At 39.6% G+C, this 26,508-nt stretch overlaps 1 protein-coding gene across 3 annotated transcripts in view; it reads right to left on the bottom strand.

Annotated features, from left to right (window-relative positions):
* The window catches only part of stard9 (StAR-related lipid transfer (START) domain containing 9), a 57,321-nt gene that overhangs the window by 28,205 nt on the left and 2,608 nt on the right, over positions 1 to 26,508 (bottom strand). For all 3 annotated transcript variants that reach the window (XM_042500141.1, XM_042500143.1, XM_042500142.1), the window contains exons 2-8: positions 25,130 to 25,199; positions 19,927 to 20,043; positions 5,564 to 5,680; positions 4,565 to 4,597; positions 4,392 to 4,453; positions 3,237 to 3,349; positions 153 to 295 (exon numbers count right to left, since the gene is read on the bottom strand). In XM_042500141.1, coding sequence (XP_042356075.1) covers positions 153 to 295; positions 3,237 to 3,349; positions 4,392 to 4,453; positions 4,565 to 4,597; positions 5,564 to 5,680; positions 19,927 to 20,043; positions 25,130 to 25,199 — 655 coding nt within the window. The remainder of the gene's footprint in view (positions 1 to 152; positions 296 to 3,236; positions 3,350 to 4,391; positions 4,454 to 4,564; positions 4,598 to 5,563; positions 5,681 to 19,926; positions 20,044 to 25,129; positions 25,200 to 26,508) is intronic.

Genomic DNA, 26,508 nt, shown 5'->3' with positions numbered 1-26,508 from the left:
AAGATAAGAGTAATGAGGCTATAATCTGCAAATAATGACACATTACATCTTAAAATAGATTCTAGGAATATTAACTGCACAGGAGCAAATAAGAGGCAAAAGTTATTATGAGGTGTATTTTAGCTGATTGGAGGGCTGAGAGAGAGGATGACCTGTGTGTACTGGATGGTAAAGATTGCGTGGGATCTGCTGCTGGCGTCGTGGTTGTGGGTCGCTGCTGTGATTCTGTTGGCGATGCCTTCCTCCAAAAGGTCCATGGCCTGCTTGCAGTCTGAGACCACGTGCTGGGACAGGTCTGATTCAAGAGAAACAAGATACTGAGAAGTCTAAAGCAAATAAACCAAGAGTGGTCAAGTTTTACATCAATCTCAAAATGTTAATTAATTCACTGCCACAGTAGGAAATTATTCATGTGAACCTTGTGAGAGTACTTTTTTTGTGTCAAGATGCACATTATACAGCAGTTGAGAAATAATGTTTCATATGCAGTTTTATAAAATCTTTTTTTACTTTAATGAAGCTCAAAGATACCAGAGGATAAAGGTTTCACAGTTTAAGGTTATGGTTAAGAATAGTTGCCATAGAAATAAGACTATACTAGTAAAATGAGTAAATACATGTATATATTTTTTTTATTTATTTAACCATTTTGGTCCCACTGAACTTAAGCCTAAGCTCTTTTTCTGGGGAGGCCTGGCCAAGATAATCAGCAGTGAAAACACAAAGTTGCAGACAGAAACATAAAGAGAGACAAATGCATTCATAAGCAGTCAAAATTGCAATAAAAGAAAACTATCTATGGGGTAGCCTCTAGCTCACCTGCTAGAGTGGGTGGCCCTAATGCTGAGGCCTTTGCAGCGGCCTAGGTTTGATTCCAGCCTGTGGCCCTTTGCTACGTGTCAATCCCCCTCTCTCTCCCACATTTCCTGTCATGCTACAGCTGTCCTATCAATAAAGGGCAAACTTCCCAAAAAATAATCTTTAAAAAAAAAGAGAACTAGCTATGAGTCATAGGAAAACTTTCTGGGAGTCAGTTGTACATGGAAGGTTTAAACATCGACATCCTGTAGAGTATGCTTCCAAGTCTTTCATTTTGGATTTAAAAACAATCAATGACCCCACCTCCTTGAGTTTCAAGTAATTCTGTAACTAATTCCAGGTTGAATGTGCATAATATTTTTAGAATAGAATATTAATAAAGTGTTTGGCACAGAGAGCATGGAAAGGTCCTGAGAATGCAATAATACTGTCTGGTGCTTTTCTGTGTGATAAAAACACAAAGGTAATGTAGGAGCACAACCTATGTGTGTATATAATATTTGACACTTTTTGTGGACATTTTGTAGAGGGACTGCTCTCAAAAAACATAAAACTGACAGTGACTTGAAGTACATCTCTTTGATGACTGCTGGTCTGGTTTCAGGAGTTACATGGGAAATATTTCTCAGTCTGTTGTGGGTTGACAGTGAGAAAGTCTGACGTACTTGAAACAAGGTGTAGTTACAAATGCTTTACTTATGGCCCTTGTCAGGAGGTAAGGGTGGGTGGGACTGGTCTTGTGGGATTATTATTTTATTTTTATTCTACTATATGATGGTTTTCCTTCTGTAGACTTCATTTTGTGTGATAAAATTCAACAAATAAACCCTTTAATGAAACTGAGTGACTTAACACTGATGACATTTCAGCAAATGTGAAAAAGACAAAGGAGTTAAAACCCAGAGAGACAGAAATGTGAATAAGACACAAACAGGAAACATGGCTCATCAATGAATGCTCACGCTTGATAAGTAATATTTTCCCACAGCATTTAGTAACAAAAAAACCAATCTAACCATGCTCTGCTTCCAGGCGTGAATCACATGAGTTTAAGTGACTGTTAAGCAGATGCACACACAGATTACGACAGAGCCACGTGCTGCTTTAACATGTGGTTACTTACTCTTTGTTTTAATAAGAACATCAAAAACAAATATCTGACATTTTTTTCAACAGAATAAGAGTGACAGTAAAACACTGTTTGATGGACATGTGTTGATGGAAAAGTAGTAAAAGCTGTGAGCCATAAATGTGTTTAGTGTGTGTGTGTTTGCTGCATGTGTGTGTGTGGTGAAGTTTTCTCCTTGGAACCACAAGGAAATGACTTCACTTCCTCTGGTCAACTGGGATTTCTCTTGATACTGACAATGACTGGATGTGGGCCTTTAAACACAGAGACGCAGGGGGATAAGAGGGAGAGAAGGAAAGAGGAAGAGAAAAAGAGAGAGATAAAGTAAGAAGAGCTAAAAGAGGAGTCTGGATTAGAGCCAGGGTGGACGATTCTGGACCGGATCAAAAACTTTACAACGGAAGAAAATTCCATCCCTGACCACATACCACACCGACTTCTAAACTAAACTTACAAGACATGAACATTACTCAAAGTCTACGTCCATAATTTCACGAAATGACGTGTCTGAGTGCGTTTGAGAAAAGAAGACTTAACCTTCGGTGTCCACTCTCATCTTCAAACTGTTTCAGACGGATTCTTTTACTACATGATCACTGCCGAGTGTTTGTTTACATTTTACAAACAGACGATGGACACTTCTAAGAGCACATAGCCTGTGAAAGCACCGAAGACCATAAAATTTAAATATGCAATGTCCTAGGTCGCTACGAGATTATTCTAAATAACATTTGCGCAGATTTGTTATCTTATTTCAGTCTGGTGTCATTTAATTCCTAATGAAAATCTGCAGCCTCTGAACCTCCGGTTAAGCATTTAATCAGTAATACAGACAGAAAAAGTTGAAAAGCAGAAATTATCTGTAGATTTTTGAGCTCAACGGTTTGTGCAATTACACACTGTTTCAATATTTAATTTAAATTATGATTTGTTTAATTTTTTATTTGCTTTGTGCTTTTAGGAAAGGTTTTTAAACTCTTAGCTCTCTACCTTTCCTGCCTTTCCTTTTTATAGGTAGGTGTATGTATATGTATATGTGTTTGTGTATATATTAGGATTGCATCCATATATTTCTTACCTCTTTCAAAAATTAAATAATAAATAAAACATCACATAGTTTTAGATGCAAGATGCAAGAGTTGAGAAGCAGTATCTTATGTATGCTATTCTGGCTGAAAAAAGTAAGAACGCCTTTAAACTTTAAACTGAGGTTAGTCCTTTGAAGTACAGTATGTTTTTGCTGTCTAGCACTCTACAAAGTATAGATGCAGGTTCCTCGAACACTCACCTTGTACATATGGTCCTTTCTCAGGATGTTCTCGAACTCTCAGGGAGGCTCTCTTCTTCTGCTCTCCTCCTCTCAGCAGGTCTCGTACACGCTCGTTATAGATCTCCAGGAAGCTGCAGGGACAGAGAGATGACATGAAGACACACACTTAATAATGTCAGGAGAATTCATTTAATATCCATTTTATCCATGCTATCACTAAAATTTGTCCCACAGGCCTACAAACAGTCCCATTACACATCATGGACGTCCACATAGCCTTTCTCTTTGGCAGAAAACTGGTGGCAGGGTTCTGAGGAGCATTTCATCCAAGCTTACAACATGTACAGTGATTAAAGCACAGGACTCACCATCCAGACGCTTTGCTCTCCATAAATGTGCTTTTCTGTCTTTGTTGTCATAGTTCCTGACTGACATATCATAGGCCTTGAGCTCGGGATAAACATTAGCTAAAGGAGTGGCAGCAACAACAGCAGCACCTTTCTGAAAAGTTTCCGAAATAAGATGTTGGGTGCAGCGCCTTTGTCTAGGTAGCCCAGTTGACCACATAAATTGAAAAAAGTCGCTGGTGATAAATAAAAATAATAAAACACGATGTGGACATAGGTCCTATGCGACTTGTTTTGTAAGTTAATCATCTGCATTTTCCAAAACATGTCTGAAACAATCTTTAAGTTCACCTTTCTAGCATTTTGCTGTTATTAGAAAGTTGACAATACAGAGAGACAAAGGAGGGGGGTGAGATAATACAATGGATCGTGGCTTTATGTGAACCAGGTCGTAGTCATGGTTACACGGTTTGCATTTTAGACCACTGGTCCAATCATCGACCAGAAACACAGACTATACTCTGAAAATGATCTTTGAATCGTAAAAACAAATAGTTTTTCCTTGGGAATGAAAATCAGGGAGAACCTAGAAAGCATAATATCCTTTTTGTCAAAGTAGCATTGCCTTCAAGAAGCAGTTGAAGTTGACGATGCTTCTAACACAGACAAGAAAATCCACTTTTTGATTTGCACTCTTTTGCCTGCAGCTCTGCAGGATAATTGTCCTGTAAGTACCCATCTAATTTGAATGTCAACATCAGCAAACCAGTTAAAATTGCAGTGATAAAAAGGACAGACACAGAGTCAGACATCTGTAATAAAGTACCTGATCTCCACTCTGCTTGAGTTTTGCCCATCAGGAAAAGTGTCTTCAGACCTAAAGAGACCCTGCAAGGAAAGAAGAAATGCAATTTACTTCACACGCTAAAACACTGGATACTAAAGTAGCTGAATTATCAGTGCACTCACTATACTGAAATGAACAACCCACTGACGTACCTGACAGATCCGAGGGGTCAAGCCAATGGAGTCCTGACATCACACAGAAGAAAACAACACAGAGCGCACAGAAAATTATTTTGACAGTTGCCATCAGGGTTTTCATTATCCAGGTAAATCTGTTAAAGTTTGACATATTTAAGTCTCCGATCATAATAACTGCTGCATGCAACATGAGCAAGCTTCAGCCACAAAAAAATCACAAAATCCGTGTTAGTGCATTGTTTGTGAGCAATGCAACATGGCCACTTTTTTCAGGATTTTCAAAACCACCTTGAAAAGAGAGCTAAAAGCTGCTCAGCTCTGTAGTCACTGACCCTGAACTCATAACTTGTTTTTAACTGGACAAGCATTCACTTGTGATGCGCTACTGTGTGCAGCTCTTATTGTGTTTTGTAAGTGATGTGCTTTTTGTCTAGTTTTATGTTGTATTGTTTGTCTTGTGTCTTTTTCTTTGTGTCACTTTTTGTACTATTTTGTTTGCTTTGTGCGCGTCTTTAATTTTTCTTCATTGTCTGACTCCTTGTCATGTCATTGTGCTGTGTCTTTGTCATGACCTGCTGCGGGACTGCAGATGCAAATATATAATGTGGTACAGTGCATCAAATGGTAATGTTTATGTTTTAAATTGTTCATGGTCCCTTTTAAATAAAATAAATAAGTAGAACTTTTTTTGGGCACCCATTTTTTAAATTCTGTTTACTCGCTTTGAAAGATAAAATAATATAAACAGATATTATTTGACATGACTTTCTTACTTTTGTCTGGGATATTGAAATCTTCCAGGACACAGACTGGCACAAATTTTATCAACACAACCCTGGTTGCCATGTTAAATTGGGTCAGAAAAAGATGATTTTCTGAGCAGACTGTTTGTTCATTTGCAGTGCAGCATGGTTTGGGTTTAAACTTTGTGTAACAGTTGTATTGCCTCAAAGTTCAAATCTGGCTAGTGAGCATGTATATAATGCCATGCAGTGATTCCAGTGTCCTCCTCACCGGTGTCCCCATCATGGTGTACGTCTTTCCAGATCCAGTTTGGCCGTAAGCAAACAGACACACATTGTAGCCCTCGGAGGCTCCGGACAGCACCGACACACCCAGATCCTGGAACACCTGAAACACATGAACACACACACACCCTAAATCACAAATACACAAAGAAAGCCTGACTAAGATTTCTATAAATAACTAGGCGGAGTCAGAGATGTTTAGATAATTGAGAGAGGTGCTGATTCAGGATGAAATTCAGTTCAAATACACATGTAAACGTTGGAAGTCTCTGCCTGTAAACACATCTGAAAGCACATTTTAATAAAAACGTAGGCGCTCTCATGGGCTGATGAGTTGTTTACAGTGTAAGTCGACGTCCTTGATCTTAATCGCATTGTGTTTTTGCACGAGTGTAGATTTACACCAAGGTTCTACGATCACAATGCTGTGGCAGCGGTCCAGTGGCAGGGAGGTAATGTTGCTTCCTGCTGAGGTGTTTGGGTAAGGAGCAGGGAGGTCAGCTAATACTCTGGGTAAACAACTCTGCAGAATGTGTATGCGAGAGAATCAAATGTGAAGGCAAAAAGACTTCGAAAAATGACTGGGGTCAAGAAAATAAACCCTCGCCTAAAAGCACGGCGGTGAGATGGGGGGATCCGGGAGAGTCCCACTCAAAACAATCAACTGAGGCCTTTTGTTTTCCTTCTCTCTGTGTCTACATCTGAGAGCTGGAGTCTGGAGATTATTAGCACAACTCCAAATCACAGCCACTTATTTTTATATTCGGAGTGTAACTATTAGAAAACACATGCTGGACAGTATACAGGGTTCCAGCAGCTTAAGGTAAATTAGATTTAAGACTTTTTTAATGCCACTTGGAATTAAGTTTGAGACCAATTTTCTATTAACCAAAATTGAACAAGGACAATTTTATTTTGCCCAAATGTTTATTGTAACAAAAACATTACTTATTTGTCCACCTTTTGCCACAAACAGGCTCATATTGTTAATAAAAGTGTCCGACAACACACAGAAAAATACGTTTTTATAAGGTTTTTCTTCACCTTTCGCTGGTCTGCTTGTTATTGCTACCGAGTCTCGCTCCAGGAGAAATTTCACTCCGAAAGCTCATGAAATCTCACGTGCTTAAGACGCAAAAACATGCTCTTTCTCTAGCATTATGTTGGTTAAAATGTTGGTGATATTCTTATTTAAACAAACACAATCAAATGCATGTAAACACGTGGAAAATATTGCATGATATTATCATATGCAGTTTAGCCAAGATCATTAAATTGCATGGTCTTTTAATACTGCATGCCTACAATGAAAGATTAAGATATACTGGAATATACAATCAGTTGTCTGTTTGTTACATGTGCCTAGCTGATGCATCAGTCTTGATATAAATCCCACCTACATGAAGGTTGTAATGTTCCCTTTTTGTTGAAACTTTTATAACAGAGGTGTTGATTCAACTCTGTGATCATTTTGGAGGCTGCAGTTTGGGGTGTTGTTGATAAATCACTTCAGCTCTACACTTGGCACCAGCATTAAACAGCGTACCATGTCTTAAAACCACCTACACTGGTTGGCAAAACCGGTGTCTGGGGAAAATTTTTTAAAAAAATGAACCTAATTCACTTTCAAAGCTGACAAACAGCCAACCGGGATATTGAGTTCCTTGTGTATTAGTGGTGGCAAACCTATTTTTCCATGGCATCACAGCATCTGCAGAGACTTATCTTCATATAGATGTCAGTCAAATGAATTTGCATTATGATAAGAACTGACAGTTAATGAAACACTTTGCTGCACACGACACATTGTGAATGCTGCGCAACGAATGTGTTTTTCTTAACTCTTTAGGGCCTGCTTTAATATTACACATCCATATAGCTCTGCGCACAAAATGTGCTTTTAAAAATCAAGTTTCAAAAAATATAATAGATTGGGCTTATTTTCTACTTTCACTGAGTTAATTTTTCAACCAACATCAGTCCTAATCATAAATAACAAATATTCATTAATTCCTGGCATTTAAAGGGTTAACATTTTTTAACCCTTTAAATGCCAGGAAGTTGTCACTATGCCACTATATTTTGAGAGGGAAAAAAAAAAGTTTAATTAATTTCAATATACTGCATGTCAAGTAATTTTTTTTATTATCACAGTCTGGGATATGTCAATGATTAGCAGCAACATTGATTGTGACAGTGCACCTAGTGTAAATAGCATGTATTTTTTCCATATGCCAAATATGTTAAAAACAATATAATCAGGTGGAAAATAGTAAAAAAAAATTACAAATTCCACGCCCAAAAGCCAAGAATGACACTCAGAAATAATACAATGCATGTTTTTCTTGCTTTCATGGTTTTGGGATCAAAACTTGTGAATGGGTTTCAGTAGTGCATTCTTTGCACTTAACAGTATGAATGTAACATTTTTGTTCACACTGTGTTTTTTAGACTTATCGTAGGAGCTGAGCTATAAATTCCAAGGTAAAACAAAAATACCCAATCTTGCCAAAATGTATGCGATATGCATGAACACAGTTGATATTACCAAAAAATGTAGAATGAAAAGCATGTAAAATTTACCATACAGTCCCTAACGGCTAATATTATTTTTTACGCATCACTGATAGTACTTTCCCTGTTTGCATGTGTTATCTTTCCTTTGTTTATTTCTGATAACCAAAATATAAAAAACTTCATCATTAAAGGTTCCTGAGGACATGTGGCCATATCAGCAATCCAAAAGCTCAGTGCAAAGCCAGCACATGCTTTGGGGGGAAGCAACCGGATCTGAACCAGACCTGAGACACAGCACATCCCCCCCCCTCAAACCATAACACACCTTGGGGATCAGTGAGGGGTCCCCTCCCCTGGCCCCCGCGCTCAGGCCTGGACTACAGATACTGCTGGGTAAGAACACAGACGAGAGGGGAGGAATGCTCTCAAAGCCACCACGACCTCCACGGATCAAACACAGGAATCATTTCACCATACCTCCCGTGTGTGTGACGACCAACCACTGTCAGGAGAGGCGAGAACCTGGAGCTCAGCCTGTGTATACTCTGGGCTTACAAAGCGGTGGGAATAGGTTTAGGTTGGATGTGGTTGAAAGCTCTTGTGAAAGGCCCCCGGCCTTGTAAAAGCACCCTGAAAGGGATTCAATGGTCATCTGGTTGTTCTTAAAAGTGTGTGAATCTGTGTGTGTTAATATTCAACAGTCTCGAGATTTCTGTGAGAAAAGGGAAATGTTAAACACGGTCACAGTGAAGAGACCAATTTCTTATCTCACAACTGATAAAGCAAAAACCGTTGAATAAACCAACACCCAAGGTTCGGACAGACTTTTGAGAAAAATGTAAACCATCTGTTACAAAATGTTTAGCAGCACTCGTGGAATTTAGAAAACATAATAGTTTAGAGTTTAACATTAATGGGTTTTTTGTCTTGTTTTTTTAACTTGTTGAGTCAGACAAGTGGGCAATCAATAATCAATTTGAATAATTTGAACATGTCCCTTTACAAATCCTTTTATTAACAGTTATCAAGTAACAACAAAGACTAAAATTATTGTTGAGTTTTTAATTAGTTTGCTTTCAAAAGACAGGGAGTATGCAGTTGAAACACCAGTTTCTCAATTTCAGGGTGATAACTATTATATTAATTATTGATTAATCTGCAGATGTCTTATTTTATCAATCCATTTGTCTTTAAAATGCCAAAGAATAACAGAAAACGCCTGCAACAAGTTTCAAGAGCCCAAGGTGACATCTTCAAATATTTAGCTTTTTCCAACTGACAATCCATATCCATTTTACAATATAAAAGCTGAAACCATTTGTTTTTGTGGCAGTTTTCCTTAAAAAAGAAAAAGAATCAATTATCATTCTGTTGACTCTGTTACATAGTAATTTAAATATTGAATACACTTACAGACTATAAAACTACAACTACATTACCCTGCTTTTTACCGAAATGCAAAGTCAACTAACTTTTCTGATAATAGCTGAAAACAAAAGAAAATTGACAAGATGTTCAATAATAGCTTAAGCATTTAAATCATAACAGCTTACAGTCTTCGCTCTATATTAAAGAGGAACTACAATGATGAATCAATGAAGAAATAACAGTTGGCTGTAACCCTAAACCCTACAAACACATTTTTCATTTTAAAGTATCACTCTGTAGCCGTGCCAACCATCTGGACACAACAGCCACGTGTAACTAGTAAAAAAGCTGCCACAACGGCTGTGTTACTCAGTGACCTTATAAATCACCAACAGGCACCATGGTAAAGACGTCTAACACATCATCATTCCTATGTATGGAATTCAGTTTAACACTTTTAGCACCAACTAGGGCTGCAGCTAACGGTTACTTTCATTATGGAATAATTTGCAGATTATTTCAATGATTACAATAAAAGAAAGAAAAAAAAAAGAAATAATGGAAAATGCCCTTTACGCCCATTATGATTGCTTGCTTTATCAGACCAACCATTTTAAAAAATAAAGATATTTAATTTGCTACTACACTTAACGTAGAAAAGCACAAAATCCTTGCATTTCAGGACATAGAATCAGTGAATGTTTCAACTTTGTTAAAAACTGAAGAAATTAATCGAGCATCAAATCACTTGCCAATGAATTTTGTTCCAACCAACCGATGGATTAATAGACTGTTTCAACTCTAAGCCTATGTAACTTTTTTTCCCGCAAAAGTTTATGACAGATATTTAATCAACATACTGCACATAAATCCTGAATTTAGGCCAACAAAGTTTAGTCTGTCTAAATTTGGCTTCATGTTAAGAAGAAAATTGAAACTGTGATGGCTTTAAGTGACTGTTGCACAATACACAGTGATGTGACGTCGTGTGCAGCCCCCTGGAGTCCAGACCACCAAGTGTTGCCCCCTGCTTCTTGGCTGAATGGAGGCTTAAACATGAAGACAAAAAGCAGTGCCGCCCCTGTCTTGTCCTCATCCCACTATTCAAAAACAGCCACAGACACCCTCTCCTCCCTCAAACACAGACAATCAATACAGCTCTTGTTAAAGTTGACCCTTTTAAATTCACTCTATGGGGGCTGCGACAAGGCTGAGGGTCCCTCCAGGCTTTGCACAAAGAGCAGGAACTTCACTTCAACTGTCTCTGAACTTGACTCTCTTTTCTCTCTGTACACCATGCCTTTTGTTTTCGGTTTCTACCTATTTTGTTTTCATCACAAGTTGGAAAAATACTTTAAATGACCTCTCAACAAAGCCACAAGGAGAAAGCATAAACTTATTTCAACCTCCTGAGAGAATTAAAGCTGCGCTTGTGAGTTCGTCTAGACAGGTTGTGTCAGGCTACATTAAAACAATCCTGTTGTTTGTCATCTCTGTCACACCAAATTATATCAGTAGATTGTAATTTGTGCCATCGTGCTCTGGCTGCTTAACATAATGGCCCCCTGCCACAACCTACTTTCACAGTTTCCCGCAGCACTGGGAGGTATTTTTGGACGAACAAAGCAGTTGAGGTAAGAGACAGGTTGCATTGTGGGAATAGAAATGTACTCCAGGATCAAATGAAGCAGGAGAAAAACAGCCTGGAGATTAATTGACTGGGCCACAGCTATAGCGAGCGTGCAGGCTGGTCGCTCGCCTCACAAAACACACAGGGGACAGACTAAACACCTCCATTAACAGGAAGGAGGTTGTCATCAGCGTGCTGCTGCACGTGCGTGTGTATGTGCATGTTATGCTACTTAGAGGAAACTGCATCCACAACAAGGACAAAAGCCTCAGTTTGTTTCCCTCTCAGAAAAAAATGTACAAACAATCTAACAATGAAAGAGGAAAAGCAGAATATAGATTTTATTCTTGAACAGGAAATGCAGGTTGCAAGTTCATCCGGTCAAAACAGAGAGTGAGGAAGGAAGAATAAAACAAGGCTATGGGGTTAGAAAAAGGGGCCAGATCCACCAGAGAAAAAATATGAGTGTCTGCTTTGAGTAAGATGCATGACGTATACTTTGGTGTGCACATTGAATTACTGCTATAATTCAAAACATGGCCGATAACGCACAAGTCATCCACCTTCTCCCATCTTTGCCTCTTTCAAACTATACTATAACCAAGTTGGGATGTCCCCATCAAGTTTTTCTGTCCCCTGTCTGAGTCGTTGAGTATCGAGGTGCCCCGTAGCTCACCTGGTAGAGTGGGCGCCCCATGTAAAAAGGCTATTTCCTTGCCCTAGGTGCCCCAGGTTCAAGTCCAATCCCAGCCCTTTGTTGCACGTCATTCCATCACTCTCCCTCCTTTCACTCCTGTGCTATACTATCAAATAAAGAAGAAATGCCTGAAACTGATCATCTACCTCTACTGAGTCCTGATAAGATACCTAAATTTTCCAAGATAATGCAGCCATTTTATTCCATATCACAGTCAGGTGCTATATCTATATCTTTTCATTTCATTTTTTATCATCCAAAAGTGCAGCAATGCATTAATGGAGATATTTGACTGTACAATAGCTTTATCTGCAAAAACCACTATCACCAAATAAAATGCATTGCTGGACACAAGCTAAGATACAACCTTCAAGCAATGCAATGCCATGTTAAAGGAGAATTGCTTAGTGTACACACACATTTAAATTAATACCCCCATATGATATACATGAGGGCCATTTTAAATAAAGCTATGACATACAGAGAGATGTTATCTGGTAAAACTTATTTTGGCAGCAGATCTCAAAAGGAAAGTTGAAATGTCATGTGTGTGTCTAGCTAAGTTGAACCAGACTTCTCTGAGGAAAATGAGGTCTCCTGAAAAACAAGACACCAGCTGGCTTTCATGCCAGAGATCTACAATATGATGAAAAAAAAACTGTTCCATGGTGGTTTTGAAACACTTTTTTACCCCAAAGTGGCAGCCTAGTTGGTGGCCTGGTAACGCAGAGAAAAAAGTGGAGGAAGGCAGTGAAGTGGGTGAGAAATGTTTTGAAAGAATGTCAATTGTGAAAAAGAAGGACAGCATGATAAAGACAGGCTGACAAGAGTGAGAAAGTAATGGTGTAATGCTTCTGTAATGAGTTAGGCCCTGTAATCACTGGCTGTGGATAATGCCAATTGCTGGTCTGGTTTCATGTGGGCTGCTCTACACTAAACCCTGGAGAAGTATTTATGTGCAGTGTGCATGTGTAAGTGTGTGTGTAATGTGTGTGAGATGTTGTCAAGGGAGATGGCAAAGGGCCAAACAAGCGGAGTAAAGCACTTCGCCACATTTAAAAACTTCAGCTTCTCATTGCGTCTGCCAGGTTTGATGCAACCAAGAGGACTGAGATTAATTTTCCCTCCACAACCGCTCTCACTGGGAGGACGCCTCTGAGAGCAAAGACTTGAGACTGCAAGCGAAAAAATAAGTGCAAACAGAGATGCAACTGTCTCTCGAAGAGTTAAACAGAACTCCGATCAGCTCCTGTCCTCTATATCCACGACTGGACAGCTGCAGAAGAGGTGAGAGAGGTGAGAGTGGCTTGGTTCCAGTCCCACGCTTTCCAACTGGGTTACAAAAACACAACAGCTGGGCCCTGAGCAAAGCTTGATGCTTTTGTTTGGACATAGGAAAAAATGTCGCTGGAGATGCTTGTTCTGACTTCCTGAAAGATATCTAGGCTAGAGAATCAAAGGTGAAATGGGGAGAAATGGGTAGAGAGGAGGACACAGACAGGGAGACAGAATCACATGCAGAGACAGAGAGGAAGCTGTTTGGCCGGAGTTCAACAACGCACTCGTTTGTCACACTTGGACAGAATTTGTAGGTCAAATTAGCATGAGAGGGCAGAGAGGCTGCAAGAGAGGGAGGAGGGAGAGACAGAGATGCGCAGGCCAAACAGATAGGCTGCTCTTCATTAACTCAGGCCTCCATACACATGGGAATGAAGGACAGTGGGGAAAAAGTGGAACAGAGGACATGAAAGTGAAAAAAATGAAGGCTCTCAGGCAGTGAAATCCTTTTCCAGTATACACTCTCGTTGCAACTGACACTGGGGCAAAGGCTAGACTTTAAACAAATAAATAAAACCATATCTGGAGAGAGTTCGGGGTGAGGTGCTCCTCCCCCAATCCTTGTTAAAGGGGCCAAAGCACAACAGTGTGGAGCGGAGGTGCATGTCACGCTCTTTATGCAGGCTGGAAATGACTTCTCCAGCCTCCAGACTGATGGGAGCCCAGTGTGATATCCATAGGGTACAGTGGTAGTCTATGGGTTCATTTGCTCGGGAATATACTGGTGCACTTTTACTACAGTTTGACATGATCTTAACTACTATTCCTACTGTACTTGATATCATTTTAATGTCAGAGGATCCAAACCCATCCATTAGGCTATAAATGTTAATACTAGTTGTACAGTGTATGGTAAATGCTCATATGGTTATTATAAAAAAAAAATCTGGGCTATGACATACCAAAGTCATGTATAGTGCTGTACTTTGGTAGTATGACAGGAGATTTTGGCTGTTTTCGAAACCATTCACTATTCTTTATATAAGGTGTATTAAATAGTGAACTATATAGGGAATAACCAGACGAGATATCGGAAACTACGCTGGAATTTTCTTCCTCCAGAAATATATGACCGAATTGCATTGTGGTATATGGAAGTAAAATGTAGGGTGCGTTGTATGTACACTCAAATTTGCTGTGCATTGTGAGTATTTGTGAGTACAAAATGGCAAACTTACTATATAAATCACTATTTCCGTGATAGGGAACAGTTGAGAACACAGCTATTGTGTAAAGACATGACAGATATCAGCTGAAAGTCTTGTTGAGACCATTACAAAGAGATAGTACAGCGTAGAACCACCAACACAAGATAGACAGCTGAAAATTGTGAATGAAACATATGATATGGAACATTTAACTCAGAAGATGAGCACTCAAGAGGAGCCATGTAAAGATAAACAGAAGAAATGGACAACACTTACATGTTATCAACAAGGTAAGAGAAAGAAACACTGATTATGTCACAGGAATGAAAAGGCTTTCTGAGACAGGGCAATCCTGATTGTTTTGTTTTCCTGATGTGATTTTTTTATAATGACAATGTGATAAAACTCTCTTAAATATGTTAAAAAATGGCTGAGTGATATGGAAAAATGTAGTGTTTAATACACCTGTTGGAGTTCGCAGAGATGATACCACACGTGGAACACAGACTTAAACACAGACTTGAAAAGTCTGATTTATTCTGAACAAAACAAAAACAAAAATAAAGAAATACAAAAAAAGTGTGCACATCCGGCAAAAATGCAACCATCTGCAGCACATTATGATCTATGTCACAATATATGACAAGATACAATACCATGAAAGCGCTATGTTACACCTGCTGATGGACGGCTGAGACGGACCAAACTCATCACTGCTGCACTGTTGCATATTTACAGCTGCCAAATATCTTAGTGTTTCGATCACTGCTTTAAAGCATTATAGCACTGAGTGGGAGATGCCAGTGTCTCTCTGATGAGATTGACAACAAACATTAGCCCTGCACGATCTAATCAACAGAGTTTCATTATTTCCCATCTCAGTCTTTTTGCCTTGTCTTTCTGCCAAAGGGAAATGTCAAAATGCCAAGAATTCACTTACAATTTTGTCACAAGTAGCAACTCTTGCATACATACAGCCCCTGCTGTCTAAACTCTGTCTTTATGAAATACAGTGGCAATTTGAATACATCAGAGGGGACTGTGGGACTTTATAATGGCCTTTTTTTTTACTCTTTTGGACATTATATAGACAAAGTTATTCACTGAGAAAATAACTGGCAGATAATTAAATATCTAGTAGGAAAAGTTTATAGTTCTATCTTCACTACTAAGTTTACAACTTAACAGTGTGCAGTTAAAGTTATAATACGCAGACTCTACTTTTCTGTCTCAGAGGAGTTACCTGCAGCTTTCATGATGAACATCTATCTAACATCTTTCAGCATCTCTTGTTACAACTCTTTTATCGCCTGCTTTCACTGATAGAAAGCAGTGAGTCCAAACATAAATCACAGGTGCTTTCCGTGTACCCATATGGAGCAGATCTCATATTTCTCTGTTGACAGAATGTGGTTTATTTCGTGTCCTGTTTGTGGTTAATTCAAACCAGGCTTAACTGGACCGAACAGTGTTGAGGGGGAGTAAATGCACACGTGCATGCGGAGGACACAGAGAAGCTATTCTCCCCCCCTCTGCAGCACCACTGACATACAGACCTAGAAACACTGCAAGCATAATCAAATCACACACACACACACAGAGAAGAAGAGGAGGAGGAGGAGGAGAGGGAAAAACCCCAGCAAGCTGACTCCTTTTGGCAATAAAAACCAGCATTGTGCTCTGAGACGAATCCTCAGCAGTGACGTCTTTGCGCTGAAATTTAACTGTGAAAAATTACTTAGTGAGGCAGCTGTGAGTTTGGCAGGCGAGAGCTGAGGGCTGCAGAGGCACAGTGGACCCCCTGCCCATTTCCCCTCCTGTCCTCCCCTCCTCCTGCTCCTCCTCTACCCCAGGAATTCACATTTGCACTCTTTCTTCGTGCCTAATCAGTTTCTCTCGCTGTTCCCCATCTCAACCCTCTGCTTCTCTCTCTCTCTCTCTCCTCTCCCATGTTTCTTTCTGTCAGAGGCTATAAACACGCTCAGGGCTTTGTGTTATTAAAAAGTGAGAAAAGCTATTTATTAGCTCAATATCTAGCCCCAAAACAAAGGCAGCATTTAGACGAACAGTCCCAACAGCTGGCTCCCATTATGGATTATGACTCTCTTCCAAGAAAACAACCTCTTATCACCTAGCAGAGCCCCTCTCTTACCTCTCTACTAAACCTTTACTGCAAATGTTTTTGCCCAAACATACAACATAAAAACTGAGCCTCCCACCATGTAAGACAAGCTTTTTTCTTGTGGTGAACCCTCAGCGACAAGAATGCAACCACGTCTGCTCCCCAACATGTAGTTAGATACCACATTTCTGTCTAGTCTCTCTGTTGTTACAGTGTATGAGATGGAAACTCCCACAAGTATCCGGTGTAAACTATCACTGATGCATAGACGTGTGCAGCGCAGGAGTGGGGAGGGGCTGGACAGCCAGCCTCTGAGGGGTACTGGGCGTGCTGGGATTGCACTGGACTTGAAAAGCAAGATCCACTTTCCCCCTGTCTCATTCCACCACTGGCTCAGATTGTCTCACGGGGACTGCAGCGCGAGTCGAATTCAGAGCAAGTCCTGCTCTGGAAAAAAAAGCATGCTGAAAGATATTTAAAAAGTAGAAACCGTGAGAAAATCCAGTGCTGGCAAAAACAGCACCAACTCATTAATGTGTTAAAAATATATGTGCTTGGATCCCAGATAACAGAGAAATTGAATCCATACCCTCGCTTGGGAGCAATTACCTAAATGTAACGCCACTAACTGAAATGAGGTGACACAACAGTGTGGAAAATTTAACATCAAGTCCCAACATTGCTGTGAAACTTTGGTTTTGTATAAAAAATCTGCCTCCTCAACCTGCCACTTAGACGGCATTTTCGCTGTTCTAAAGAGCGATTTGTCTCATAAAATAGTTAAAGTGGCTCTTGAATTATAGTGTGCACCTGCCACTGTGCTCCATTAGTCTGAATTGCGCTCCTACAAGACAAGCATCGTATGTTTTGCTTTTTTTTTGTCAAAAGCTTGGTCTTTACATCCACAAGAGAAATGCCTGCTTTAAGTGATGCCTGCAGTTTTGAGTGAAAAATCTGTATTTTCCGATCTTGTTTGGCTCATCACGGAAGGGCTGCTAACTACACTGCCCAATGTAAAAACGTAAATGGCCATTTCTAGAGCCAGTAATTGTTTCGTCCGTTTAAAGGCTACAGTGGACACGTGGTGGACTCCGTAGATGAGGACCCAACACCTGTGTAGATATAAACGGCTCATTCTAAGGTAATGAAAAAAACAATTCTTGTTTCCAGGTCATTATACACTAAAGAAAATATACTTATTATGTAATATTCCATGTCTGCTGAAATAAATCCTGCACACTGGACCTTTGAACTTATTATGTAGATACCAGGAAAAAAATGGGAAAGTTTGGATCATCATTAATGTTCTCCCTCTCCTTCTCTCTTTCACACACAAACTGTTATGATGACTATAACTTATTTTCCTTAGAGAAGAGGAACAGGGTGCAACACTTTTTCCCCCCACCATGCAGCTGCAATCAGTGACTGTGGTGACGGATGTATACGTACATATGTGCAGGCAGGGCCTCACATATGTCACCACCGTCATCTGCCTTAAAGGGCACGAATAGCAGTGTCATTAGGTAGGTCACGAGGAGTGTAATATCCCATAGTATATGTGTTATACCGAGTGAACTGACTGAAAGTGAACACACGTGCTGTCTCAGAATCGATGAGTGAAGCAACGTGCACGCAACCAGCACAAGTCCACAATTGTTCGTGAGCCTTCAACATGAATATTATGTTCACACTCACGCCTGCTGGATGTCTTCTTGCTAGGCTGAACAAGAAAGGTGCTTTTGGAAGCACAGGCCTGGATGTATGTGTGTGTTTGTGTCTGTGTTGCTATGCGTTTTTGAATAGTGAGTCGGGATGTTTCATACTCAGTTAATAAATGTTATCTGTAAACTTTTATTTAGTGAGTTGTGTGTTCATAATGCAAAGTGCAACACATTTCAGTGGCATTTAATATATGATTAAGTAACTAATGACTTCAAATGGCCGTTACAGTGTACTTACTCTTTTGGGGACAATAATAAACCTTATAGATTTAATTGTGCTCAATTTTGACCGTTATTTTTGTGTTTTCTTACTTTTAGTCATTAAGTCATTAAAAACATCCATAATTCAAACTCCGTCTGAGTGTGATGTGATCAGTAAACGGCTGACGTGTTCAGCTACAAGCTCCTTTGTCAAAGAGGCAATTCTTTGGATTCTGGTGCAGGAAAAGAGGTCAGATTTAAATCCTGCAGATCTGTCCTTCACTGGTGTCCTTTCACCCACCCCGGGTCAACAAAGGAATGTCTTGTGGCAACTAGGCCACTGTGACTGGACACAATTCTGCTGAGGACAGCGGCAGTCTGAGCCAGAGGCTGAGAGAGGAATAAAAAGGAGAAATGAAGAAGTGCAGTGTTGTCTGTTGCTCTGTCTGCGCAGTGTGTAGGCCGTCACAGCCTGCTCTTTCTCAAACACATACAAAGGCAGCTCAGACGACAGGAGAAGCAGGCAGTGAGGGAGTGGCAGAGGGGAGAAAAAGTGACTGTAAGGGTGCAGCTATTGTGCTGAACAATGAAAACTCAATGGAAATACAAATTAAAAACATGACAACTAGTCTAAAAAAAGAAAAGGTTTTGGAGAGATTTCCTGTAATGGGATCACTTCCTCTTGATCTGGAGCCCATCTCAGGTTCCCCTCCAATCAAAGCAGCACAAAGATATCAAATCACCCAATCAAAGCCAAGACATGAAAAGCAAGCGGACTGTAGCCATGCCATGTCTGAGGAAAAGAGACTTCTGGGTAACAGATGGAGCTGATATCATATCCCCCGAGTGGCCATCTGTGTAAAAACACACACAACACAACACACACGCCCGCCTTGTTGTGGTTTGTCTACGCGGACAGTGTTTCCTCTGGGCTCTTTTCTTGGTACAGAGTTAGTGTTTGCCCAGAGTTAACTCGTGGCCAAAAGCCTGGATTGGCACGCACTTGGACTCCACCCACAACAGGGCACAAAAACAACATAAATCTTTTGGTAATGCAGCACAAACAGCCACACGTGAAACCAGATCCTACCAAATTAAAATGACATAAACCGTCCTCTAATCTAATTCACTTTTCTAACAATGTTTCAAAATTTGAGACGACACTCAGATTTAAAAAATTGCCATTTAAACAGAAAAACACTGTGATTTTTCCGCCTCAGGAGAGCCCCCTCTGTGCTAGTTCTCCTTTCAGAATTTACTCTTGTGTAAATCTGTAAGAGAATCAGTCAAAGCACTATTTATTTTGCCATCTTTCCACTACGATAACCACAAAAAGTAACCACAGTAGCAACATCAGAGAAAAGTTAGATTTGAGGCTGAATATTGGATGCAAACTCTGATGTTGTAACGTGCTGAGAAGGGGCCTCTTTAGTCATTATTCGGGCTGTGCTCTGTAGCATGTAAATGCGAAAATTATAGGAATACTGAAATAGTTCAGTGAGCAGCCAAATGTTAAAAAATCTATCACTGGAATACTGCTTTATTTTGGTCAGTTGCTGAATATTACAGTTTAAGTAAACACAGTCAGTTTGGGATTTTTTCATTACCTCCTCCTGTGATGCATAGTGGGGCTCTGCAGAATCCACCGACCAGTAGCAGTAGTCGAAACAAAACTCCAGAAGTTTCTCCCTCGAATCCACGGCACCTTCTGTACGTCCGTCCAGCTTCAGCGAGGAAAACACAACAGTAAAGCACATAAGAGTTATTTTTTACACTCTCTTTTTTATTTAATGTTTAAAATAACAGTTATTGTATAACAATCAAAAGTCAATTCAAGAAATACAGTGTAAATATTAACCCTTATGGCCCGCTTTAATTTTACACACACATGTATCGCTCTGGGCAAAAAATGCGCTTTTCAGAAATCAAGCTTTAGAAAATATTATACATTATTATTATTTTCTACATTCATTCAGTTCAGTCCAAATTATAAGTATCAAATATTCATTCATTTTCAGAATTTGAACCCTTTAAATGCCAGGTTTTTGTCATGATGCCACTATGTTTTCACAAGAAAATACACACACACAAAAAAAAATTCAGAAACAGAAACACTGTTTGTGACAGTGCACTTAGTGGAAATAGCATATGCCAAATATGGTAAAAATGATATAATCGGGTGGAAAAATTACAAATCCCAAGGCAAAAGCCCATAAAACACACAAAAATAATACAATGCAAGTTTTTATGCTTTGATGCCTGTGGGAAAAAAATATTGCAGTTTGAATGGGTCTCAATGGTTTAACAGTATGAATGTAACAATTTTGTTTACACAGAGTATTTTAGACTTATTGTAGGAGCTGAGCTGGAAATTCCAAGAGTAAAAAAAAACACACAATCTTGGCGAAGATTATAAAAAAATTATATTAAATAAAAATGAAAAGTGTGTAAAATGCACCAAAACATTCCAAAGGGTTTAAATTCCATAAACAGGACTTTATCTTAAGTATTGCAAAGTACACTGAAATTCAAAGTATAGAGACAACACTTGGTTACATTTAATAACATAAAAATAGAGCAAAAACAAATATGAGTCATGTGGAAAAAAAATCTCTGTTATATAAGCCAGGTACTATAGTTTTTGTTTACGGGACTGTTATGGTGCGGAATTGCAAGCACGTTGTTTCCATTCATTAACAACGCATTCACTCCTCCTCCAGTTCTTTAGTCGCCTCGCTGCATTACCAGTAAACACCTTTCTGCTTACTGTGAGTGAATCCTGAACTGAAAACAGCACAGCAGCATTTGGACTTGTCCAAGCACAACTGGAAAAACAGTACAGCATCTAAACATTTCTTCTAAATTAACTCATTTAACCTGGAGGAGTATATCGTTCTCAGCGACAGCATGCGGTTATATTTGTGACAGTCAATGTATTGCAGGAGCTTTTTTTTAATGTGTACCGGGACAGGGTTATAAATCTCTGCAGGTGTATCCACTTTACCTAAATCTTAACCCATGATTTTCATATAGAGGAATTAATTCTAAGTAGACAACTGGATTGTGAGCACTGGAGCTTGTGTGTGATTTTGGCGAAACACCACTTTGAACACAACATGTACTGAAGCTGCACCGAACTGACGTCTGTTTTGGTAAATGTCAGTGGAGAAAGTGGTACCTGTGGCTGATCTATAAATGATGTCTGCCTTTATTACTGTAGATAAGAGAGCATGCTGATATATTACTATATTATCAGTATAAAGGCTATATATCACGTAGGATCTGGGCTGCCATGATAAAATGAAACATTCAGGCATAACAGTTACAATATTTGGTGTGTATTTGTATGTTTTAGCCTGGTTAAAGGTCCGACCTAGAATTTAGGAGGACATATTGGCAGAAAGGTAATATAATATAATAAGAGTGATTTCTTCAGTGCATAATCACCTGGAAATAAGTATTGTTGTGTATTGTATCTATAGAGGGAGCTCATCATTATGCACTGAGATCACTAAGTTTTATTTCCTTTTGTTTATTTTGATCTATTTTACCTATCTTATTCATGTTTTATTTGTTGTACTTCCTTCATTTGTGGTTTTATTACTTTGATTAATTTTGGTCTGTCTGTTTGTATTAATTTATATTAACATTAATCTTCGTGCATCTTGCATTATTTGTCATTTTGTTTTTTGTTTTAATTTTATTCTTACCTCTTCCTCTAGTTTCGTTTCACTTGTGCTCACTAGGACTGTGTCTTTTAACAGCTTTGATCTTAATTTAAGTAATGACCTGCTCCTTGTAAAAAATGATCAATCGATGAAAACTGGTAAACATCAAAAATGACTATTTGTGCAAAATGCCTGTTTAGATTAACCTGTGTATGTCTGACGTGTATACAGTCACATTAGCAGTATATTAAGTCAAAATCAAAGACTCTCAAATCTCTTTTTATTTATTAAGACAGACATCATAATCTGACATTCACCATTAAATTTGGGCATTGGAGATTTCGTGTTACTATCAGACTCCAATGTAATTGCACTGGAAAATTTTCAAGGTGACATCAGAGTATCATGTTAACATTTAGAAAGCGCAGATTCAGTTGCATTGTTGTCAAAGTTCTTGCTCAAGGACACTTTAGATGCCAAGGAGAGGGCTGGGAAAGGTTCCTTTAGTCACTGTTATGCTTCACACCAAGCAGTCGATTATCCAAATCATTATCCAAATGATGAATCCACAATCCATCTGTGTAAAAAGGCCTTTCCTTCCTCTAACTGTAGCATTAGGCAACACTAAGCTCTGGGTATCAGTTTTGTTCACGGCAATTGACTTGGCTGAAAGCATGATCATTTAACCTCTCAGCACTTTTCAGGAAAGTTAACAATGGCCTTGTAGTGGAACAGATTAGCCAAAAACAACGCTGGCCAGCAGAGCTTCAACCACTGATAAAGGCTCGTGTTTTAAAGCTAAATCAAGTTAGTGAGACTGACTAGTGGTTAAACGCTTTATTTAATGCTTTTTAATTTTGTTCAGTAGCTCTTTATAGCTTGTATTATTTGTTGTTTGTTACTCAGCATTACATTTATTGTCCTTTAAAAATCCACTCTTTTTTGTTTCTGTCTCAAGAGCTTTCAAAACTGTCCCACTTTCCATAAATAATTATTCCCATGAGACCCGCAAGAGCTTTGGAGTCTTGGTCCTTTTCCACGGCGGAGGGAGGCCATATGTGGTTCGTCTCTGTCACATCATTTGTAACAGATTCTCTCCTCCCCCACCCAACTTCTCTCAATACATCAGCATTTAAAATATAAACAAAAGGGGCTGTTCTGTAACTACCAGTATGATCAACAAGTCTTTGTATATATGTTAGTAGATGTAGCTAAATGTGAGTTTTGAAGTTCGTTGTAAGCTGTTTTTTTTATCTTTTTGCATGTTTGCATCACTGAACCAACACACCAACACCTACAAGCCATATCTTTCAAATACACAAGCTTTTATCATCTCAACATTAGCTAATGCAAACACTCACAAGGAGAACAAGGTGTAACTGCACCAGACTGTCTGCAGGCGATGCAGCTCAACCAATCAGACAGGTCTACTCAGCAATCTGACACAGCAGGTTGGTAAGTTGGAGAAAGTATCATTTTACAAGAACGTCAGGCTCACATAATCATTTCCAAATGTGTCCCTGAGACCTCAACTCATAACTGAGTCAAAAAGCAACCCAAAAAATACTTTTTTCAGCCAAAATGCAGTACAAAAACATTTCACATTGCTCTCGTCTGCTTATAGGACTGTTATTAATAAGGCCAGGAGACAGCTTCCCTGTTAAAACACCTAATTTACCACTAAAGCTATTGTCCATTGTGTTTTATTTACTAAAGTTTCCAAGGGATTGGAGAAAACTGTTTAATTTACAGCCTTTAATAGTGCTAACAGACCTTAGTTAGAAGACACAGCAGTATAATGTGGTATTTTAGAGGGATTTTCCACCATTTTTTATCAATTCTTGAATGGTAAAAAATGCTTTCTTTTAGTAACAAATCTGTATAACCAATGGTGTGAACCCAAACACTGCAACCAAACAACTTGAGATGAGACAAAATTGAGCACAGGAATGGCCATCATATACTTCCATCATAAAGTTCTAGTCTAAACTTTCAAAGTTTGAAAAGGCATCTAATCAAAACAATTTTTTATACATATTTATCACTAGAAATAATTGACACAAAGTCCTGAGGTGCATCTCACAATTATCTTCCGGTTCCCTGTTTTCAGATGATATACATCTCTTCTATGTGGCATATACTATTGACCTGCTGTCTCCCCATAAAGACTCCAGTTCCACCTAAAAAAGACAAAAATGGGTCTACGGTGGGTTTCTTAAGGGCCCTGACACAGCAAGCAGTTGGACGTTTGCCATCCTAGTTTTTGCAGTGTGTCCTGCACCATTGGCACAAGTTGGCACTTGCTGAATTTTTTTCCCGAACGATTCAGCATGTTGACAGCAGAGCCTGTTGGCCAATGAAATCGCTCTGATCAGCAGTTCAACTCAGTGCACACCAGGAGAAACAGAAGTGAAAAAAGCAAACCAGTCAAGAGGGTGAGATTGTTTTTCTAGTGGCTGAGCTCTTTAAAAGAGACGGTTTGTAACTGTTAGTGTTATTGTTTGTTAGTGCATGATAAATATCCATTTTTCTTTCAACATCTGGTTGGGTTGTATGTGTGCTAACTGACTATCTAGCGTTTTGAATCCATTCTGTCAGCCCTCTGGTTTCCCTTTTTCGATGATGAATACAATCTAGCACCGCCTTCTGATATGAGATTATTTCCTCTCACACAGGTGCAGAACAACTTGTTGGCTATTGACTTCAGTTTTTGCACTGTGTTCAGTGTAAATTTCTGACCAAGACTCAGGCGACATGATGCGACACAACAGTCGTCCTTCGTCGCCACTTCTTTTTTGATGTCGGTCTGGTGTGTCTCAGCTGTAAGAGCAAAAGCAACTCAATCTGAAGTATCTGAAGTAGCGGTGTTGCTGTTTGATTGTGGTGAGCAGAGTGTCAGAGTGCATGTGTTTGACAGGCGCGATCTCTCAATCTGTGTGTATGTGTGAGCTCAACACATACAATAAACAACAGTGACATCAAGCAGGAAAGGGCTGATCCAAGACTATAAACATCCTGTTGTGGTGATAGATACCCTCTAGTAAACACTAATCCTACTTCATGCGCTTCTCCCAACAAAACACACACAAAAATAATGGACAAAACTGTGTAGCTGGTTGTATATTTTCACCAAAATACTCACCTTTACATTTCTGATCCTAACAAGCTTGTCCTCCACCTGAACTGCAAGCCGTCCTCCATCCGCACTCTCCCTGTGAGCAACAAGAAAGCTTCAGTCAGCGCTGTAAACATCCATATTTGGAAGCAGTGTACAAATGTTTACGAGAAGTGAGAGAGATCAGATGGGAGAGAAGACGCTAACACAAGCTTCCAATAGGGAAGAGAACATCTTAACGGACGCTATCAGTATTGATCAGTGTCTCCCCGTGCAAATGCAAACTGGACAGAGATTTAACAAAGGTTTCACTTTGGATTCAACACCCTGCAGACAGCCTCTCAAATAGGTTTAAAACCCTCTTTTTGCCGATGCAGATGTAATTGAGAGGGTGTCCAGATGAATTTAGGCCACTTGACTTGAGGCCGTCGCATGACAGTTAACACAATGAATCTTTGTGTGTGTATGACCATGAAATCGCCAGTGACCAGTTTCAGATTCAAATGAAAACAGACCCTCAGATACTCAAGAGACTTCCTCTGATGAGGTAGCTTGGGCTGTCTCCACAAAGTTTTGTGTGTGTGTGTATAACTGGGAGCTGTGAGTGTCCTCGCATGTGTGTAAAACAAGGTCAGCTCGGCAATGTGCGCCTCAGCAGCTGGACCGGAGCACATCTGATGCAACACACGCGAAACTGGAGGCAATCACAACATGGAGCTGAGAGATTTTCGATCTCCAGGAGCGATAATGATGGCGAATGAGGCCTGTAGTGCAAACGCTCTGTCTCCGTGGTGGGTTAGGGGGGAGGGCGACGAGTGGGCTGTTGTAATCGTCAGCTCTCCCTGTGCCTCACCATGCGGGACTCATTTTGCCAACCCCAGCAGTGGCCCAGCCCAAAACCACCAACCTTCAATCTCAGGCTCTGAGTAGCATGGAGGGGACGAGGTTGGTGGTGGAAAATAGTAAACCTCATAAAAATGTGTGTTGATACAAACCCAAGATGAGTAATTTCACAATCACACTGACATGTTTTTTGCATGTGAGTGGCTTCTTGCTCTCTCAGGGGTCGCATTGAATCCTAAAACAAAGAGCAACACGTTTCTGTGCCCGGCAAAATGAGGAATGCAACTGACCAGCCTGGTGTTAATGTTATCTCTGTCACACAGCAGGCCCTTATTCAAATATATAAGTGAGGAAATATATCCTCACCAAAATAGAGAAGAGCAAGGAAAGTGAGACTGACAGAACCAGAAATCAGGAAGCAGAGATTTGCATGACAGTGAACATTATGTATAAGAAATCCTTTTGTTATGCAAAACACCAGGAAGACTGTTTGAAAGAATCATTGTCCAGCCTTTCATAGCCTGAATAATTCTTTGTTACGGTACTGTAAAGGCCTTCACATT

Source organism: Plectropomus leopardus, chromosome 14 (assembly GCF_008729295.1).
Source record: "Plectropomus leopardus isolate mb chromosome 14, YSFRI_Pleo_2.0, whole genome shotgun sequence".
Taxonomy (NCBI): Eukaryota; Metazoa; Chordata; class Actinopteri; order Perciformes; family Serranidae; genus Plectropomus; species Plectropomus leopardus.
This window is presented reverse-complemented; position numbering and strand designations above follow the sequence as displayed.